General features: G+C 37.4%; 1 protein-coding gene across 2 annotated transcripts in view; it reads left to right on the plus strand.

Moving 5' to 3' along the window:
• The window catches only part of CDC123 (cell division cycle 123), a 56,453-nt gene that overhangs the window by 19,008 nt on the left and 15,303 nt on the right, over window positions 1–22,142 (plus strand). Inside the window, exons 5-7 of one of the 2 annotated variants that reach the window (XM_080810377.1) lie at window positions 6,319–6,414; window positions 8,454–8,560; window positions 20,069–20,117. In XM_080810377.1, the coding sequence (XP_080666503.1) occupies window positions 6,319–6,414; window positions 8,454–8,560; window positions 20,069–20,117 (252 nt within the window). The remainder of the gene's footprint in view (window positions 1–6,318; window positions 6,415–8,453; window positions 8,561–20,068; window positions 20,118–22,142) is intronic. The other variant, XM_080810378.1, reaches the window with a different exon arrangement.

The raw sequence follows: 22,142 nt of genomic DNA on the forward strand, positions 1-22,142 counted from the left end.
AATGCTGTTGTCTAATTCAACTTGAAGTATATTTTTAATAGAAATACTTTTTAAAGGAATGAGTGTGGTAAAACATGTACTTCTAAAAATATAGGAGATAAATGAAACTTATTATAACTTGAGATAAAAGAGAAAGGTTTTTATATAATTTCCTGCAATATATGTACAGGCACAAGGGAAACTAGTTTTAGGGAAAGTTATAGTCTAATACAATTCTAAATAAGATACTTCTGTTTATTTTAATGGAAGAGAACTGGTATCCACAGTATAAGAAAAGTAAGTGGAGATGCCTAAACCAGTATATTTCCTTAGGTATGAAAAGCATGCTAACATATGCAGAAAGAGAAAGTTTCAATGCCTTATTTTACTCTGGGTATCGTGCAAGTCAGTCCCTCTGCATGTCTGAAAATCCTGTTCAGTTAAACATGCATATTTGTGATCTCTTGTATTTACGGCACTCCAGTGGGTTCTGAACAAAGATGAATTTGGTTTGATTCCTGCCATTAGCGAGTTTATAAACCAGCAGGGAAAGATGCTTCAGTTTGGGAGTAGATGACGAAGTGCTGTCAGAACACAGAGCTAATAATTGGAACTGAGGTCATCTAGAAATGGGGAAAGGGAGACATAGTATTTGACCTGGACCCTAAAAGTGGTGAGGATTATCAATGCCAGCTCATGCTTTCTAATAGATGGCTAGATAGGGAAATTAATAATTTACATGTGTGTATGTTCCAAACTCCATTCACTAAGGACTGGAAGCAGTGATGCGGTGACATCATGGTGGCAGTGAGCATACCTAGTGGCCTGATCTTGGTTTCCAGATACCTTCTCCACTGAAAGGAGTTGAAGCCCTTTGAAGAAAGTTAAGACTGAGGGTAGGAGAGAGAAGATGAACTTGTGACTGTGTCAGAAACTAAGAATGAGGCAGACATGACATCTTGAATGGGTTCCTATTAGCCAAATAGCTGAGTGTCAAAACAGGGATATTAGTGGAGTATAACCATTTGCTAAGATCGGTGATCTGTGATCCCCTACTGACAATTAAATGATTGTATTAAATAAATGGAAGCAGAAGGGAAAGCCCTTTATAGTAGAAAAGGCACCAGCTCACAAATGCAGAAGGAGTTACAGAATCAGAAACCACCATTTGGCAATCTTCACAGTAATACTTGATAGAGTAGATGTTAAAACTAGAGGGTGAATATTAGATGAGAAAGAGGATACTTGAATATTCTCAAGATATTTCCACCAAAATTACTTGTTAATTATAAAGAGGAAAATAGTGACTTTACAGTGGAAAGACCTGGTAGCTGAATGATCATAGTTAACCTTGTCAGTGATGGCGCATACCTACATCGTGTACCTCTTGATATGATGCACTGAGAAGGACACACCACCTGCCAAACATGGGTAACCTAAATCAAATCATGAGGAAACCTCCCACAAACGCAGCTCTTTGGAAATTATGTAGAAAAACTGCCAGTACTCTTCAAAAATATCAAGGTCATGGGGCGCCTGGGTGGCTCAGTGGGTTAAGCCTCTGCCTTCGGCTCAGGTCATGATCTCAGGGTCCTGGAATCGAGCCCCACATCAGGCTCTCTGCTCAGCAGGGAGCCTGCTTCCTCCTCTCTCTGCCTGCCTCTCTGTGTACTTGTGATCTCTCTCTCTCTCTCTGTCAAATAAATAAATAAAATCTTAAAAAAAAAAGATCAGGGTCATGAAAGATAAAGGACAACAGAAAGAAGGACTATTACAGATTAAAGATTGAGCAGACATGACCTCTAAATGCAGTGGTGTGATTCTCGAGTGGATCCTTGGTCAGAAAGAAATGTTTTTCTTGGGGCATCTGGGTGGCTCAGTGGGTTAAGCCTCTGTCTTCGACTCAGGTCATGATCTCAGGGTCCTGGGATCAAGCCCCACATTGGGCTCTCTGCTCAGCAGGGAGCCTGCTTCCCCCTCTCTCTCTGCCTTTCTCTCTGCCTACTTGTGATCTCTCTCTCCCTGTCAAATAAATTAATAAAAATCTTAAAAAAAAAAAAAAGAAATGTTTTTCTTTTGCTATAAAGGACATTATTGGGAAAATGGGCACATTTTGAGTAAGATCTGTAAATAAGATAATGGTATTCTATCAGTGTTAGCTCCCTGATTTTGATAATTTTGCTAGGTTCTTTTTTTTTTTTTAATTAAATTTTTTATTTATTTTCAGCATTACAGTATTCATTGTTTTTTCACCACACCCAGTGCTCCATGCAATCTGTGCCCTCCCCAATACCCACCACCTGGTTCCCCCACCCTCCCACCCCCCAATTTTGCTAGGTTCTTAAAAGAATGTTCCTGCTCTTTTAGGAAACATACTGAAGTATTTGGGGGTAAAAGGGCATGATGACTTGTACTTACTTAAAGAATATAAGAAAAAATTTTGTTATTTATATGTGTGTATATATAAGTAAATGCACACATCTGCATAGACCTGTAAGAGAGAGAGGTTTGGATGGGGAATGATAAAACAAATAGGGTGAAAGCCTGGCTGAAGAGTATATGGAAATTCTTGCTACTCTTCTTTTAATGCTTTCTGAAATTATTTCAAAATAAAAAGTTACTAAATGATTTGGGTTTCGCTGGGTGGAACTAGATGTTGTTGAGCAGGAGAATATTCATGGCAGAACACTCTTAGTAGAGGAATCTGGGCCAGGACCCAAGGAGGAAAATATAAGGTATTGATGAATGTTAAGAGTCCATTAATCTAGGTACAGAAACACTGAATTAAAAATGGGAAAACAGGGGCGCCTGGGTGGCTCAGTGAGTTAAGCCTCTGCCTTCGGCTCGGGTCATGATTTCAGGGTCCGAGCCCTGCGTCGGGCTCTCTGCTCAGCGGGGAGCCTGCTTCCCTCTCTGTGCCTGCCTCTCTGCCTACTTGTGATCTCTGTCTGTCAAATAAATAAATGAAAAAAGATACATTAAAAAAATGAGAAAACTCCGTTGAGGTGGGTAAATCTCAAAAGCAGGAGCAGTTTGCTAAAAGTATACGTATCAATGACAGCAGTTGTATTAAATTTTTTAAATGCTATAATTTATGGACATATTATCATATTATATGCACATATTATCATTCAGTATAAATCATGACTCTAGAAGAATATGTCCAAGTCTGTAATGCTGGTTGCCTGCGGGGAGGAGAAGGGTGAAGATTAGGGAGGAGAGTGAGCAAGTAAGGAGCTTCATTTGTTTTTGTTTGTTTGTTTTTTAAAGATTTTATTTATTTGAGAGGAGAGAATAAGAGAGAGAGAGAGAGTAGGAGCAGAGAGTGAGCATGAGAAGGGGGAAGGTCAGAGGGAGAAGCAGACTCCCCACCAAGCAGGAAGCCTGATGTGAGACTTGATCCTGGGACTCCAGGATCACGACCGGAGCGGAAGGCAGTCGCCTAACCAACTGAGCTACCCAGGCGCCCTAGGAGCTTCATTTGCATTGTAACCATGTTCCCTTAAGAAATTTAAAGGTCTGGGTTAAGTATACCAAATTGTTGAATGTATGAATCCAGGAACACAAGTATATGTATATGTTTTTTTTTGGGGGGGGATATTTTAAATATTTCATGATTAAAAAAAAAGAAGAAATACCCTTTCTGAATGGGTATGGTAGGTGTAGTTGGAAAGATGGAGTTTGGATTACAGAAAGTCCCCAGATATGATGAAAAATGTGGATTTTATCAATCACAACAGGAACCTTTTCCTGGAAAACTGAGGTGTATTGCATATTTAAAATCAACTCTTTGAGCTATGAGCTTAAAAGAATTCTATTAGTTAAATCTGTTGAGAGATAATTTTCAGAAAGGTAGACTCATGACTCCCATACTAATATAAAAATCTTTAACACATGTTGAAGTTTTTATTTAACTCATGGGGGATCTAAACAGATGTTTTAAGTGGTTCCAAAGGGAATCCAATGGACAGACACATTTATAGATTAGAAATACTGAAATGAATATGTAAATGAGGCAGAATTGGTTTTGCCTCTCAAGGGTGGTGAGGGTGGTGAGGGAGGCACCTGGCTCTCTATCAAGCAGGATAGAATTTTTATGTCCATAGAAATACTTTTCATTGTTATCACTTAACGTACGTGTCAAGTTGTAAAACAGCTCATAGACCTAGCTAGAATCCAATCATCCAGAGGGTGTGCTGTAGGTAGATAATACATAGGTCTTCCACTGAAGCACACGTTTTTCTCCACAATACGTAAACTTTATAATTTAAGTTTGTTTTAGGATCCTTATAGCAGGATTTCCTGAAGTTGAGTAATTTGAGGATTTGAGGGAATCTGTCACCTCTCATAATACATAAAATATAAAGCAATGGGAAATTCTGTGGGTTAGGAAAATTGTTTTGTCTTTGAAGGTTGAATCCTTCATGTTGTAAAATTTGTATAACTACACTATTCATTGAAAATATTGCTAATGCAGATTTTATTTTTTTTTTTTTTAAGATTTTATTTATTCATTCGACAGAGAGAGACACAGCGAGAGAGGGAATACAAGCAGGGGGAGTGGGAGAGGAAGCAGGCTTCCCGCCGAGCAGGGAGCTCAATATAGGGCTTGATCCCAGGACACTGGGATCATGACCTGAGCCGAAGGCAGAGGCTTAACCCACTGAGCCACCCAGGCTCCCCACTAATGTAGATTTTAGATAAGTGTTTTTATGGATAGAACCCTAGTAACTGAGCCACATCAGCAACTTCAGCCGATCATAAGGAAATTATTGGCTCAACATATATCATTATTCCTTCTCATGGGGAGAGGCAAATGGTAGATAAAGGACTCAGGCTGTACTCATTTTGAAAGCCTCTCTGAATTGCTGCTGTTTGATTTCCTGTGTCTAAGCTGAGGATGTCACACGGAAGATGACACAGTTGCAGATGCTGCCAGCCTGTCTGAAGAGCATAGACATTTGTAGGAGAGAGGAAGGGGATCCAGTCGGCTGTGATCTCTCCCTTTACTCACTAGCCTACTGCCTAAAGCTGGTTTCTAGTTTGAGGGATAGGTCATCTATTTTTTTTTTTTTTTTTTTTAAAGATTTTATTTATTTATTTGTCAGAGAGAGAGAGAGGGAGAGAGAGCGAACGAGCACAGGCAGGCAGAGGCAGAGGGAGAAGCAGGCTCCCTGCTGAGCAAGGAGCCCGATGCGGGACTCGATCCCAGGACGCTGGGATCATGACCTGAGCCGAAGGCAGCTGCTTAACCAACTGAGCCACCCAGGCGTCCCTTTTTTCTTTGTTTTTTTTTTTTTTTTAAAGATTTTATTTATTTATTTGTCAGGTCACCTATTATTTTAAACTGACATTTTTTTGCTATGTTTCCCAGACTCTTAACACAGTTTCCTTTCTGTCATAGCTGGATTAGATCATGGGGGTTAACAGAAGCAGTGTGTATTGACTTTTTTTGCTTCTACGGAAGAACTCATTACTGGACTTTTTCAGAATTTGCAGTTGCCCAGTAGGGGGCGGCAGATATAAAGAGATAATGTGACTGGCAAACCTGTTAATGTTTTTGTATTCTGTCCCCTGCAGGCCCCACATCCGGTTCTCATAGTCCCCTTTTCTCTGCTAATGTTCATGTGCTCTTTAGCTAGGGACATAAGGCTCACAGAAGAGTGTTTCTTCGCACTGTTTCTCTTGACTTCCTGGTTGAAATGACACTCTTAGGACGTTTTGGTTACTTGCTTATATAAACTGCATTTTAAAATCAACCAAAAAGGAAAGAACATTTTAACTGCACTACAGTCCTATTTTTGAGTTTTGTTTATATTAAAACTTGTCTGGAAATAGCAGTGTTTAAATACAGTTAAGCATATCATTTATTTCTGATTCTCATGAAGGCTTTTGGGGATATGCCCAAGAATCTTTTCCTCTAGATGGAAAGGCTTCTGGCCCTTTAAATGTGAGGTGTTATTTCGGAGTGTTGGAATATGGGTACAGGTGACATTCCATCTGTCTCTCCACTTAATAACTGTTAGTTCTGTAGATGTTAAGAGAACCATTCAGTCCTTCCTCACATTCCCAGGTGCCTCGTGACATCTGTCTTTCAAGCTTCCTGGGTTTTGATTGTTTTTTGGAAAGTATCATTTGGGCACTCATTATTTTTTTGCCTTTCTGGTAAATATTTGATCATTGATTTTATTTAGTTCAGTTCAGAAATTCTGATAGTAATTTGTATTCTAACTTATTTTTAACATGCCTAATTGTTTAACCTTGAGATTTTGATCTTGTTTTCTGTATTTATTGTGCTGTTATCAACCTGCCCAAATGATTTCTCCTTTCTCTCTGTAGGCACCGGAATTTCCCGAGTTTACCACGAAAGTCCAAGAAGCTATCAATTCCCTGGGGGGCAGTGTATTTCCTAAGCTTAACTGGAGTGCCCCAAGGGTAGGAACACATCAGTAAATCTCTCAGCTGTTTGAATATTCTTTGTTTTGCTATTCATTTCTTTTTATATCCCCACAGAGGGTCTAATTTTATTCCTAATTCTAGGGAAAACACTGTGATATTTATTTTTATTTTTCCCCTCTTACTTTCCTGATTTTCCACATTCCTGAGTCTGTAAAATACTATATAGTTTGCCAGAAGACAGTTGCAACCCCTTACGTTGCTGATCGTACTAGAACCCGAGGGAGGCCATTGTCTGCCCCTTTCAAAACTTTAGCTGTTCAGTGTAACAGAGAAATTTTTCTCTATTGAAAAATAATGAAAGTTAAAAAGTCACAGGACCTAGACATAGAGCCATTAGAGAATTCAGCTGACATTTTCTTAAATTGTATTTTATCATTATGACATGCATTGACAAGTTGTTTTTACATCAAGGTCTGTGGAAAAATTTGGTCTTTTTTCTAAACCAGTAGAAAACAACTATGGCAGCAAAGTTCATTTAAAGACTCAAAGATTTACCTGCATTTTCAAAAATCATCTCGTGTGCCTTTCTTTTCTTATTCTAAAATGAATGACAAATTGTACCTAATCTAGCCTTTATTTTTACTGGTTAAATTAGTTATGCACATACATCACTTAAATTTTTAAAAGATCTGGACTCTTGCTCCCCAAACCAGCAGATCCTGACACTTCCTTCGCTTTGCCATTTCTTATTCCTCAGAGGCAATGGCTGTCACTATTTCAATGCTTTCTTTTGTTGTTTTCCTTTACTATTTTAGCTGTCAGTATTCATTATTGCTGCCCACTTGGGAACGAGAAGGTTCTGCTCTCTCATCTCCCATTCTCGCTGCTTTATATTCCACTCTCCTCAGCTGAGTACTGTCATGTATTGATTAGGTCAGGATGCAGTGTCTCTGATGTTCTGGTAATGCAGACTCTGTGCACATCTGATAGGTACGATCACTCAGTGTTCTTGTTCTCTGCGCATCTCTATAGGATGATTTCGTGTTCTTGTTCACCCTTCTGTTTTCCCTGGAGTTCATGGTTTCCTGTGCATCTACTGTTATTTCAGTGGAATTAAATCTCTGGTCAGCGTACCATTCTCAACCAGAAGTTCATCATCTTTTTCGCTGGGAGAAATTGTAAAGAAGTTATTATAAAGGAGTTATTCAATCTCACTTTTAGTTTTATATGAGCAGTAATTTGAATCATTTCTTACTGCTGAACTGGGCTGAGGGTTTCCACTTAAGAATGGTAGATTATTTGTGGTTTGAAGTTGTTCATTTATTCATTTATATTTTACTTTTTGTGTGCCTACTATGTGCCACTGCTGTCTTTCGTGTGTGGATAAATAGATATTTTTTTGCAGTTTTCTCGAAGTTAGATACTGCCTGTGTCTGATCTATGGGAGAAGTATGTTTAATAAATGACTTAATTATTCTGTCATTTTTAGGCATGTTTTGCTAAGCCTTATGCCTAGTGTGCCTGCTATTCTTACCATTTTTTGGTTCATATATATGAGACATTCACCACTGAAAGCTGTGATGGTGCAGAATATCTCATCTCCTCTCTCCCTGATTTTGTAGACATGGGTCTGAACTGCTCTAGTCCTTGCACTTCAGGTGTCCCAGCTCTCACTGCCCAGAAGCAAGAAGGGATCTCCTTTTTCTTAGAGAGTAGCCAGTCGGGCTCTTTCTTTACATCTTGATCTTTTAGCTGAAGTGTCAGCACTTCTGATACTTCTTCCCCCCTCTTTCATCATCAGTAAGACAAACGCAGGGAAGTGCTTGGGCCTGAGTGGGAAGATAAGGACCTTACCAGCTCAGTGTTCGTAACCCAGCATGCTGCATGCAGTAGCCCTGCTCTTGGCCATTCAGAAGTATGATTTGACACTGGACAGTATAGTTAAAATGTCTCACCTGAATTTTTTCTTTAAATGTAATGTGCATTATCAGTTTCGTATATAGGCCTGAACCTCATTTGTAGCAACTGACATGGAATATATGCTAAGTTGAGTGTGCTTTATCATTATTATTTAGGATGCATACTGGATAGCAATGAACAGTTCTCTGAAATGTAAAACCCTCAGCGACATCTTTCTGTTGTTCAAGAGTTCTGACTTCATCACTCGTGACTTCACTCAGCCGTAAGTATGTCTCTTGATCTCCCATGTCAGTAGTTTCTGTACTTAGGGGAGTTTTGCTAAAGGCAAAATCCCATTGCTTCTAGTACTGTTAGAAACAACAGTTCCGGGTTGCCTGGGTGGCTTAGTCGGTTAAAGCATCTGACTTTGGCTCAGGTTGTGATTTCACGTCCTGGGATTGAGCCTCATGTCCAGCTCCCTGCTCAGTGGGAAGTCTGCTTCTCCCTCTCCCTCTGTCTCTCTCTCTTTCAAATAAATAAAATCTTTAAAAAACCAAAAACACAATAACAGTTCCATATAATAACACCTATTAAAGCAAATCTTTCTTTTCCTTTGATAGTAAATGCTCTACAATGAATATTTGTAAATATTTGTATCTGTCCATTAAGTATTTTGGCAATTTTTTTCTCATTATAAAATCAGCATATGCTTATCATAGAAAAATAAAATTAGGAATTTGAGCTAAACAAAAACAGGAAATGTGGAAGGACCCATGATCTCACCATAGTTGGTTTTATGTACTTCCGGAATTCTTTCTGTGCATATGTATAATATAGGTATACCAGTCTCTAACCCTATTCTGATATTTTAACACAAAAATGGGATCATGTAGTTCGTATTGCTCCGTAGCTTTCAGTATATAGCTGACATCTTAACGTGTCTTTAAATACTTATGTGTGTCACTATTTGAAATTACTTTAATGGTATTCCGCCGGACAACTGCAACATGATTTGTTTGATCAGCCTTCTATTTTTATAGAGTCCTACAGTGAATATCCCTGAGCTTAATTTTTGTGCATGTTCCTAATTTTTTTCTTGGAATATATTTCTAGAAGCGGCATTGCTGTTTTCCTTTCTTTGCCAGTTACTCTTTAGCTAAAGAACTCATAGGCAGGTAACCCACCTGCACTGTTGACCTGCTAGTGAACTCTTCAGGCTCTCTTGTTCTATCGTAAAGTAGGTATTCTTCTAGAATTCCCCTCTTACCATTGTAAACAGACCAGTTATCCCACTTAAACTAATACTTAAACTGATCTCTAAATTAAAGCATATCACAAAATCCATCAACTAAACAGGTCAGTAGGGGTGCAGATACTGTGTATACTTGCCACCTCTTCCCCATCCATTCGTGTAGTCTGACCTGCCCATTCACCCCATTTCAGCTTCAGATCCTTTTTTGAGGAGAAGTCTGGCACAAGAAAAAATAAACTCACTGCATGTCAGTTGTGCACCTGGTCTTTTGCCTCTGAATTCTGCAGCTTGGACATTGGTTTTAGTATTATAATAGTGAAGTCATGAATGAAGTTTGTTGATAATAAATGAGTCTGGTTAAATTGTCAGTTTATTATAAAAGGGTTTACCTGTGTTGATATTTCTGGTTCATTTACGGAGAAAAGCTTTATATTGTCTTGAGATCTCATTGTCCGCCTCTTATGGTCACGTTGGCACAGATGTTACTAGGTGGCCCTTGTTTTAGTAATAATGCTGCAGCATTTCCCTTTTAGGAGAGGCTCTCTGATTCGAGGAAGTTGTTGCTATCTTCTTTGTCCATTATAAAGCTTTTAAATACCTAAGGCTTTAAGTAAAGATGCCTTAAAATATATTACATTAAAAATGCTCTGTATGTGTTAGTTCATCAGATAGGGGTTTCCCTGTTCCTTCAACAACAGTTGAAGTGAGAGTATGAGGACATCTTTTCTTTTTCAATAATTACTGTAAGTCGCTTTTAATTCTCTGTGGCTAACGGTTTTTTAAGTCATTGCCGCTTGGTGAACTTCTGCTGCTCCCTAGCCCATCTCTGCCTCTTTGTCATGCATGAATCTAGTGGGAGTCCAGTAGAAGGTAGAAATACCAGTCAGTTGTCTGGCCTTCTGTGCTTTGGCTTTTGCATGGGAGGGCAGTTAAGTCAGCAAGTGAATTTGAGGCCTAGGATTAAGAGTGTTTACCCACAGAATACCATGCTTCTCCTAGTCTAAATAATTGGGAGTTGGCAGGAACAAACCCCAAGCACCAAGCTTGCAGCCTTTCAGCTGGGCGGCTCTAATTAGTCACCCTCTTCTGAAAGTATTCCTGTGTACAATAACCAGTTGAGGAACTGCAGAGGCTGTAAGTCTTGTTGCCATAAAAATCTGTATTGATAAGATCTTTAGTGGAAGAGGAACTTCTGTTGCATAGGCCTTTCAGGACCCCTGAAAGAGTAAATTTGGAGTATAATTCTTTATAGACAAGCTTGTGTCAATGATTTAATCTCTTTCCTTCTGCCGGCTAGAAAATCAAGGCCTAAATCTGCTTGGTTACTTTTCCTACAAACTAGTTAGTAAAACCAAAACCAGAATATAATTTCAGTTATGCCATTCTAAATGGTTTCTGTATTTTCACTTAGTAAAGTCATAAATTCCTTTTAAAAATGCTTCAAATTTAAATACAGAATATCATAAAGAATTTTATTTTATAAGAATTTATTATAAATAAAAATAAAAATAATAAATATAAATGTAGACTATAAAAAGACATTATGGCATTATTATATAATTATCTGTAATATGTAGAAGATTATATAAAAGTGACATTATATTGTTTATACTATTTTGGGGCTTACCTCAAAAAAAGAAAGCTATTCCAGTCAGGATTGCAAGCTAACAGAAGGCCAACTAAAAGTATTTTACACATACAGAGTTTTTAAAAATATATTACTTAACAAGGACTCTGAATGTGGGTATTTCTGGGGTTCATTGAGCTGGTCCTCAAGGTCCCCAAGGAGCCAGGCTCTTCAGTTTTTCCCCTACGCTCATGCTTGGCTTACTGGTGTGGAATTTGGGATTATCACCTGCTGGTTACAAGATTGCTGCTACAGTTCTGGGCATCACGTGAAGAGACAACAGTATCTGAACCGAAAATAGAAGGGGTGGTTTGTTTCCTCTCACTCCTCTCTGTACATGAGCAAGTAAAGTATTCTGGAAGCTTCCCGAGAGACTTCTTCCAGGCTCATTGGTCACACAGTGACCCAACCTAATCCAGCAGTTGGCAGAGGGAACAGAAATGCAATGACTGGTTTAGACCGGAGCTGTCAGACGTTAGCATGCATCAGGAGCATCTGAAGGGTTTGACGAAACACAGATTGCTTGTCCCCTCCCTGAGGTTCTGGCCCAGTAGGCTGCGAGTGGGACCCGAGAATATAATTTCTAAGAAGTTCCCTGGTTTCCTGATGATGCTTGTGCAGGCCCACCCCTTGAGGACTGCTTAGGTTAAGCAACATATGCCTCCCTGGGATTCCGGAGGGGCCTGCAGAATACCAGTGCTTCCTGATCCAGCAATCACAGTTGTGTTAGCAAGGATGGAGCTGGGGATAGCTCGAGTGAGACAAGCAGTACTATCTGTCACAGTTGTAAGCTGATACAGAATATTAAGTAATTTTATTTTTCCTGTTCCTCAACTGGTTATTGTACACAGGAAGCTTTTGAAGCTTTAAAAAGTGGAAGTTGAAGTATGACACATTAACACAATCTGTCTACACTAGACTCCCTGAGCAAAGTATTTGCCTAGATATAAATGTTTTATGTGGTTAGACTTGTTGAGTTTCAAGGCTGCTTTCAGTAATTATTTTATTGATTAAGTGTCACTTCAGTAGGCCAAGGCAAGAAAATAATATCCAGTATTCAACTGGCATTTGGAAGAAAGAGCTGAGCAAGTGAAAAAATAAATCCATTAAGTGTTTCTCTGGGGGATTTGTTACCCACAAGATAGATTTGATTAGAGGTCAGGAAATTTCACTTGTTTTAGTAATTTAACTCAGCTCTGCTTGACATAATTTGTATGCATTCTTAAGATTATCACAAAACTGGTTATTAATCCTAAAATTCAGCAAGTAGTCTCAGAAGTACAATTTTTTTTTTTTTTTTTTTTTTAAGATTTATTTATTTATTTATTTGTCAGAGAGAGAGAGAGAGGAGCGAGAGTGAGCACAAGCAGACAGAGTGGCAGGCAAAGGGAGAAGCAGGACCCCTGCTGAGCAAGGAGCCCGATGTGGGACTCGATCCCAGGGCGCTGGGATCATGACCTGAGCCGAAGGCAGCTGCTTAACCAACTGAGCCACCCAGGCGTCCCTCAGAAGTACAATTTTGTGTGTAAGTTGGACTGATAGAACCTTTACCTTGTGATTTTTAGAGCCCATTTAATGAGGTGACACTTTTTCTTCTGTGGATTGTTTTAATTTTAGATAGCATATTTTCTCTCTTTTTGAAGAGGAATTCTACAAGAATTTAGATGAACATACCCAGTGATCCTTAGTTCAGTCTCGTTTTACTTTTATCTTTGTTTTTCCACCACCAGTGTTTTTCCACCACCGTCTGGAATGGAATCTGTGCATGAGTACTCAACTTGGTTCTCTTGGTTCCTCATGAGCATTAGTCTACAATACCAGAAACACTGATGCTTAAGGTTCCATGGCTCTGCATTTTGTGTGTGTGTGTACGCGCCCATAATTTACACTTTTTCTTAAACTTAACAAGTGTTTACCGTGAGGTATAATGTAACCTTCCAACTTTTGATAAAAGCTTACCAATGAGACTTGTGCCCTAGTAAATATCTAGGGTGGTATGCCACTTTAAAACATCAGTGATTGTGTTTACTGCCACTTCAGAAAGCTTTAATGAAGGTGTTTTCTTACTGCTTATAAAAATGGTCAAATTGTGATCTCAGCCAATGGACTTAGGTAATACGTCATTTGCCTAGAGTAAATTCATATAGATATTATTCTCAAAGTATACCCCTAGTGTGATTCTCCTTCTTCCACTCCTGCCATGTGTCTCGCCCAAATTACAGGCCCAAAGCATATGCTTTGAGTAGGTAATATTGTAAATCTGTATGTCCAGTGCCAGAAATCTCACCCCTTAGCCCCAACACACAGAATTCATTTTCAACTTAGATGTTTTCCACTAGTATCATCTGTTTTCATCTCCATCTAGCTCTTTCTTATATATCTATTTCTGAATTGTAGCACAACTCAGCATAGCGCAAGCACATGTATCCTCTTCTGGTCCTCTCTTCCTTTACTTGTAACAAAGCATGGGACACATTCTGCCTCATCTGTATACTAGAGTACATCCATATTTTCCTGATTGTGCTCCCCTCTGCTCCACACACCCACGTCCTTATCATTGAGTGTATTACATTTGTTCTCTTTTGATGTGTGAAATATTTAGAACCGCATGATAAAAACTTGTTGATCACAGTTATCAAGTTCACAGAAAAAAGTATGTCAATATTAAGACATGTTTAGGGCATAATGAAAAGGTCTATTTATGCTAAGCCCTCGGGGCTGACAGGTAGTGCAGTCTTGTTGAAATTGAGGGACTGATTTGGGTAGGACCTTGAGTAGACATGAAAGAAATAAGATGGCCCTTCTGCCTGCCAGTGATCCATGCTTGCAGTTTTGGGCTAAGACTTTTTTTTCCCCTTTCTTCTCTTTTTAAAGATTTGGATCTGGAACATTACTTTCAAAAATTCCTATTAACTGGCTAATTTCAAAATGTTTTAAAAATGCCCTGGTATAATTTCATAGCAGCTTTTATCAGAATAGACTTTGGGGTTTTGTTGTTTTTTTTTCCCAAAATAAAATCTTTATTATTTTTGTACCTGAGAATTTTTTTTAGTTTGTGATTCCCACTGTAGATAATGTAGGATTCATCATTTAAAAACATTTGTGTATATTTGGCATTTTAATGGGTAGCTAGAGGAACTATAATTCAGTATAGGAGCCTCCTTTCCATCCAGATTGTAAAGCAGTGATTTAGATTTAGTACTACTTTCTGTTGTTACCTTGTTGAAAATTTCAGTCAAAGAAATCTTCCAAATTATAATAAAATACTTACCCAGGAAAATAAATTAAGAAGTGGGATTTAAAAATACACACACACGCACACACACACACACACACACAAAATAAGCTCCTAAGTGTACATGAAAATGGTTAGTAAGTACTAATTATAGCTAGACTGTTCAGGTTGGCAGAGGTGTTTAAATGAGATTCAAAATGTTCTAATTTGTGATTGTAAAAGAACTTTAAGAAACTGATCGTTAATTTCTGGTTTTAGCTAAGTAGCAGGCAAGATAGCCTGAAAAATCTTTTGTTACAAACTATATAGAGATGCTCGGTAAAATATTAACTATAACAAAAATTTAAATGCATAGCTAAATTCAGGAGAAACAAAAGGCAAATCCCAGTTGCAAGAAATGTGAAGAGGATAGAAAATCAGAGGGTTAGGTAGAGAAGTCTTTTAGGGGTCATTATCAGAACCGATAAGGAACATAACTTTTAATCCCTTTATGGGACTAGAGGCTAAGCATTAAGCCAAAATAAAGTGAAGATTTGGAAAAGAGACCGTTTTGCATCTTCCGTAAAGGATGAACAAGAAAAAAATTCATCCATTGGCACAGAGAGAGGGAAGCAGGACTGAAAGTTCTTGGGCTTTGGCTTTTTGTTTTAAAAGTTTGAAACCTCAGACCTTTGTCTCATGAACTTCAAAAAACAGAATTTGAACCACCTGCCTGTTAGAGATCTCCCATTAACTAAGAAATTGATCTAAAAGTCAGTCCTCCAGTCATTTGAGGCGCCTAGAAGATGCAAAAACAAAGTGCTCTGGGAAGACTCCACAACCCAGGCCTTGGGGGACCCCCAGAGAAATGAGCCACACCAAATAGGTGCTCATGTAGAAATAACAAGATCTGTGAGAAAACAGCACATCATGCCTCAAGGTGAGACAGTGGGCTAGAGGAGGAAGTAGAGCTGTATGAATTTAAAATAACAGAAGTTTCAAAGATAATATAAAGGAAGTATTTTAATTAATTAAACTCATAAAAAGAATTGAGACTCTAAAAACAAATTTTAGGTCCATTAATTTATATTTAAGGATTGTAAAAATTCCAGGGTTGTTAGTACCCTAATTATCTTATTTTTGCTTTTTAAACCTACCTCCTCCAGAATGTAAATGGAACCTAAATATTCACACACAGCGTTCTTTGCAGTATTTCAGCTAAGCTCTTGAAAATGCTATTATTGACCTTTACATTCGGGCTTAACTAGCTGGCTCTGTACTCTTCTCTTGCAGGAACTGTACTGGGCCATCTGGTTAATCATCTTAATAAGAAAAAGCCTTATACAATAATCTCACATAGCACAGACATTCTCACTTCTGCTTTCTGAAACTAACCAGGCTTTTAAAATAACATTAAATGTTAAACCAATCAACACTTAAAAAAATAAATGTTATAGGATGGGGGAATGCAAATATGCATTAAAACATACTTGTTTTAAAGTAGCAATATGAGGATTAATCAAGGGCTGAAATCAGTATTTGTAGGAATATCAAAACATTAAAAACATTAGATAACGAAGATCTGTGTTTTGGAATTGTGCCTATTGGGTTTCCTGTAGTATTTTTAAAATAGGTAGATATAGAATCTTAGTCCACCTTGTTCTTTATAGAATAATAACAGTATTCTATCCTCTATTATCAGATTTCCAAAAACTATGGCACCCACATGGTTAAATCACATTTCAAGGGGCGCCTGGGTGGCTCAGTCAATTAAGCATCTGCCTTCGGCTCAGGTCATGATCCTGGGGTCCTGGGATCGAGCCCCACATCGGGCTCTCTGCTCAGCAGGGAGCCTGTTTCTCCTTCTCACTCTCTCGTATGCCCGCCCTACCTGCCCCTGCTTGTGCTCTCTGTCAAATAAATAAATAAAACCTTAAAAAAAAATCACATTTCAAGAATGAGAATGGTACTATACTTACCACTAAGATAATGCCATTATTTTACTTATTCAAATTCCTTTGACATTTCCCTACTTCCATCTCCATGTTTTAGATACATTTAAATTAAGAAAAGATAGTTCAGTTTTATCATTGATAATGAATCGTTGGTTAGTTAGAAGCCAGAATGTTACCTTTTTTTTCTATTGAGGTATAATTGACATAATGTTATATTAGTTTTAGGTGTACAACATAGTAATTCCAAATTTGTATATTTTATAAATTTTATAAATTTTATAAAATTTTACATTTTATAACATGTATATAACATGTTATAAATATATAAATAAAATATATATATTTATATATTATATATAAATATATATATAAATATAAATATATATAAATATATATATAAATATATATAACATATATTTATATATATGTTATATACATGTTATAAAATGTAAAATATTAACTTTTAAAGTAAACTTGAATTGGTTTCCTACAAAGGCAATACATGAACACTTTGTACTTTTATGTATTTTTTAATTCCTCAAAATTAAAAGTTGGAATTAAAGTATATGTATCTGTTTTAAGGACAAAAAGAAATTTTTATAATAGAATTCATAAAATAGCATTTTTTTACTAATTAAAAGGCTTATACTGTTAAACTAGGAAAAAGGGCAAGGAATCTTTTGAAATGAAAAATTTATTATGTGGAACTGTTAAAGATGATCAAGGACTTTTTTTTTTTTAGATGCATCTGGTATTTATGGTGTTTTGGTTTTTTTAGCTGAAATTCAAGAGCTTTAACAGCAGCTCTTTTTTTTTTTTTTTTTTTGAGAGAGAGAGAGCTCACATGTGCAAGGGCGGGGTGGGGCAGAGAGAGAGACCAGCGGACTCCGCACTGAACATGGGGCTCGATCTCACAACCCTGAGATCATGACCTGAGCTGAAATCAAGAGTTGGACACTTAACTGACCAACTGACCCATCCAGGTGCCCCAGCAGCAACTCTAGAACCTCCATCCTTGCTGGTTTAGTGCCCTCCCTACCACTTATTTGATCTCTCACCTTTCAGAGCCTTGGTATCCTCATGTGGTAAACATTGATATTAATAGCACTTTCTCATAGGATTATTAGTGCCTGTTCATTAATACAGAGAAAACCCCATTGCTTTTCAACAAAGCACATTGGGTGTACTTTGTATTTCAGATTATATCTGCCCATGCCCAGTTGTTAGTAGAAATAAAGGGTTTTTTTTCTGAGAATCTCAACCAACCAACTAAATTGGAGTTGCTATTGTTTCTAGTATAAATTACAAATGATTACAGAGAATTCCAACCTAATCAAATATTCAGGGGAATTGAAAAGCTTTTCAAACTCAGTTTTTCTTGTAAATTGCTTAAGTGATCTTCAGAAGTATTTTTTATTTTCTTTATGCGGTGTTTTTCTTTTTAATAAAAATGTCTCTCGATTGCAAGTTTTACTTACTCTTTAATTTTCGGTGTTCTCCCAGTTTCTGACATCTGCCTGAGGTGATCGCTTCTATTTACTTTCTGGACTTTAGCTCTTATACCTATGTGATTACCTCCAGATAATTATCTACAACTCCTCCCTCTCTTTCAGTTTTGTTTTTCCTGGTTGCTTCCTACACACATCTCTGTGTGGTTCTCAGGATGTTTCCAGTGCTCCACATACAAACATTATTCTCTCCCATCTTTATCTTACCCCTGTCACCTGCTTTTCTCTCAGTCTCAGCGAATGGCATTCCCATCACTGTCCAGCCAGTCATCCCGACCTCTTTCTCCCTCACCTCTCACTTTCAGCAGGGCACCAGGCAATGTTAAATAGGCTTTGACTCCTGAATACCTTTTTAGAGTGCTTTCCTCCTCCCCTACTTCCACTGAAGCAGGTAGACCATTATCTCTCCCCAGGGTTATTAGACTGAGCCTTCTAACTGGTCTCTCTGCCTCCCTACTTGCCATTCTCCCCACTCCCCCCACCCTTACAGCCCAGCTGTCCAGTACCTTTACCACAGTGGTAGTCCTGAAGCCCTCACATGTTTAGAGACTTAGCTCCCCATTATCTATATAATATAGTACAGCCTCCCTAGAGAGACAAACAAGACCCTTCACAATCTGGATACTCCTCTTTATCCAAAATTTCTCTCCATTGTCTTTTTTTTTTGATTGGATTATAGTTGATACAAATGTTATATTAGTTTTGGGTGTAAAACATAGTGATTTAACAGGTCTATATTTTATGGTATGCTCACCACAGGTAACCTGCCATCTGTCCCCATACAACACTTTTCCAGTGCCACTGACTAGATTGCCCATGCTATGTCTTTTCTCCCCATGACTTACTCATTCTGTAACTGGAAACCTGTATCTCCCACCCCATTCCACCATTATTTGTTCATTCCCCCCCACCCTCCTCCCTTCTGGCAGCCACCAGTTTGTTCTCTGTGTTTATGAGTCTATTTCTTATAAATATGAGTCTGTTTCTGCTTTTTGTTTGTTTAACATACCCCATATCTTCTTTATCCATTCATCTATCAATGGACGCTTAGGCTGCTTCCGTATCTTGGCTGTTAATAAGTAATGCTACAATACACATAGGGGTGCATAAATCTTTTCGAATTAGTGTCTTTGTTTTCTTTGGGCAAATACCCAATAGTGGAGTTACTGGATCCCATGGTAGTTCTCCTTTTACTGTTTTGAGGAAGCTTCGTACAGTTCTCCACAGCGGCTGCCCCAGCTTACATTCCCCACAGCAGTGCATGAGGTCTAACCTCATCTTTCCGCCGTTCTCCTTGCGCTTCCACTCCGTCAGCGGGAAGCCGCAGTAGTTCTCTGCACATAGCATGACAGTTCTCATTTCCCTTCCTGCTCTAGCGTATGCTTCCCTTTGCCTTAATTATGGACCCTTCCCTTCCTGTTGAACAAGGCCTTCTTGACTACCGCCTCCCCTCCCCCCCACAGAACAGAGAGCTAATCGGTTTTTCCTTTGTGCTGACAGAGTATTTTTATTTTTGCTTCCAGTGTTTTGAATTTCTTTGTCTGTTTGTTAGGCTTTGCCCACCAGACTAACTTTCTCCTAAAGAACAAGGGACTCAGGTCATTTTAGCATTTCTGGTGCCTAGCCAGTCCTTATAGGGAGGTATTTAACAAAGGAATTTAGAAAATATATGAAAAATTGTTCATGAAATGGAGGATTTTTAGAGAGGGAAATAGTGTGCTTAATGAAGGGATGAGTAGTTCTAGCAAATATTTTTTTAAACGGCATGCAGGGTAAAGATTGGATTAACTTTGTGTGGCTTTGGATGGTGGAGATAATGTCAGCAGAGAAGTAGACTTCTGGTTTAGCCATAAAGAAGGCAATGAGAATTGTAGAACAGCAGCGCCATCCTGCCTTCATTTGGAATCTGTATTTAGACAACCTGAGTTTTAGTCCTGTCTTGGTCACTAAATTTGGTCATTTCTGGGTCTAAGTTTCTTTGTTTTTTGATAGAAAAATGAAGATAATTGTAGATTATGTGGTGGTTTGGAGGACTAGTGAAATACCTTTTTGGGTTCCTCACCTAACATCTGATGTTGAATAGTACTTAATAAATGTTCATTGGATTTGAATTAGCCTCCTGTTACTGGATTCTTTTAGTAAAACCTTACATGTATCACATTGAGTATAAGTAAATGTGTGTACCTAAGCTGGCACCAAAAAAAAGATACTCAATTGCCTTTTTTTCTCTTAAAGATTTATTCATTGTACTGATGATTCTCCAGATCCTTGTATAGAATATGAGGTAAGGATTTACTTTTTTAAATCTTGAAATTGATAATCCTAGATGAAGATGTGTTGAAAGTTGCTATCTATTCTTAAGCAGAATGAATAAAATTTTTTGAATCCATTTCTCTAGGAACCTGGACCACTGATTTTTTAAATTTATGAAAAATATCTGTATAAATAAATATTTAACACTTAGACACAGTATATACATACTATAGAATATATGTATTTTGTAATAAAACAAATTCCTTACACCCATCATCTGGCTTAAGCTGGGTAAACTTTTTAACCTGGTATATGAAGAAAAATAATCACCATTTTACCATTTAGGCTCAGTAGACCTTTTTGTTTTTTTACATTGTTCACTCATTTTATAAATTATATACAGAAGTTAGATTGAAAGGATAGTGGAAAACATTTTTAGAAATAGCAATAAGAATTCAAACATAGCAAACCCAAATTTGTATTCCACTTTTCCTAGTTTGAAGGTTAAATACTAACCCCCCCCACCAAATACCTCTCCCTGAAATGGGCAGTGTTCTTGGACTCAAATAACGACTCATCAATTGTTATGAGTGAATCTGAAACATACTTTTCTTTTAAATCTTGATTCCAGGTTTCAGCTACATCTCTGATAGGCTGTTCCTTATCATTACTCTTGGTTCTTCTTGCACTTGGATTGTCAAAATGTAACACTTTTGAAAACTTTGACAGCTCATACTTTGTTGAAGAGAGTGGTCATCTTGCTTCATAATTGCAAACCACTTGCATTTTTGGATTTGTAACATCAATTAGAATTAGTCCAGTGGTCTTTAAAAAATTTTTTTTTCATTAAAAAAAATTCATTGTTTGCTTTGTCACCTTTTATACACACACTTTAAAAACTTGTAGACTGACTCACTATATCAAGAAATTTTTAGTGTGCTGAATGTATATTGGTATATCTTCTATGATTTTAACATGTTTGTAGAACAGTTAATTTACTATTTATTAGGCCACCAAACTGGATCTTTTGTCACTTAAAATTGATTTACATACAAGTTGTAAAGGGTTTTTTTTTTTTACATACTAGTTGTGAGGGTTTTTTTTTGTTTTTTTTTTTTACTTAACAGCATAGTATGAGCATATTCCTAATCATTAAACATTTTTATAACATTCTTTATATGTATATATTATATTCATATCTTTTGTCTCACTGAAAACACATCTATTAAATCCCTGCTGTGTCTTATCATTCGGTGCTGGAAAACACAAAATGACAAAGATGATTTCTGGAGGCTTGCCCTGAGGCATAATCTTTGTTTGAGATGTCATCTTCTATCCCCAAGATTGATTTCACCAGCAGTTTGCTCTCTTATTGCTTTTTTGGAATGTGCCATCATTGTGGTAGTACATAGGGTTTAAAACTGCAAGCAGAATCCTATATATGGTGTATTCCTTCTGTGTGTATTTAAGAAGATACATACATGTACTCCATGCTCATTTATTTGTAGATTATGTCTGGAAAGCTATATGAGTAATTGACAGCACTGGTTACCTCTGAGGGGGAGGACAGAGGGACTAGATGGGGTGGGGGGCAGAATTCACATTTTACCCTTATGTGTTTTTTCAGTCAACTGTACAGTGTATGTGTTACCTGTCCAAAACATTATTTCAATAAAGATTATGCAGATTTTCCAAAAAATGAATGTTAGTTTACAATAAATGCTTATTTCTTTGTTGCTTAAATAAAAATTACTGTAGCCCTAAAGAACTGTATTTGCCAGTATCAGCTTTTAATAGATGACAACTGTGTACATTTTTAATTTTTTAGTTCTTCATTTAATATTTAGGTTCTTTTTAAAAAATACAGCACGTATAAATCTTGACAAAGAGCTTAACAATAATGAAAATTGAAATCAGTGCATTTAAATCTTAGGCATATTTTAAGAATGTAAGTTTAGTTTTTGTAAGAAAAGCAATTTACTATCAAAAATTAAAAAGTATAAGAAAATATGAGGAACTTATCGCCTGGATATATCCTCAGTATTAGCATTTTGGC

This window comes from Martes martes (genome assembly GCF_963455335.1).
Source record: "Martes martes genome assembly, chromosome: 8".
Taxonomy (NCBI): domain Eukaryota; kingdom Metazoa; phylum Chordata; class Mammalia; order Carnivora; family Mustelidae; genus Martes; species Martes martes.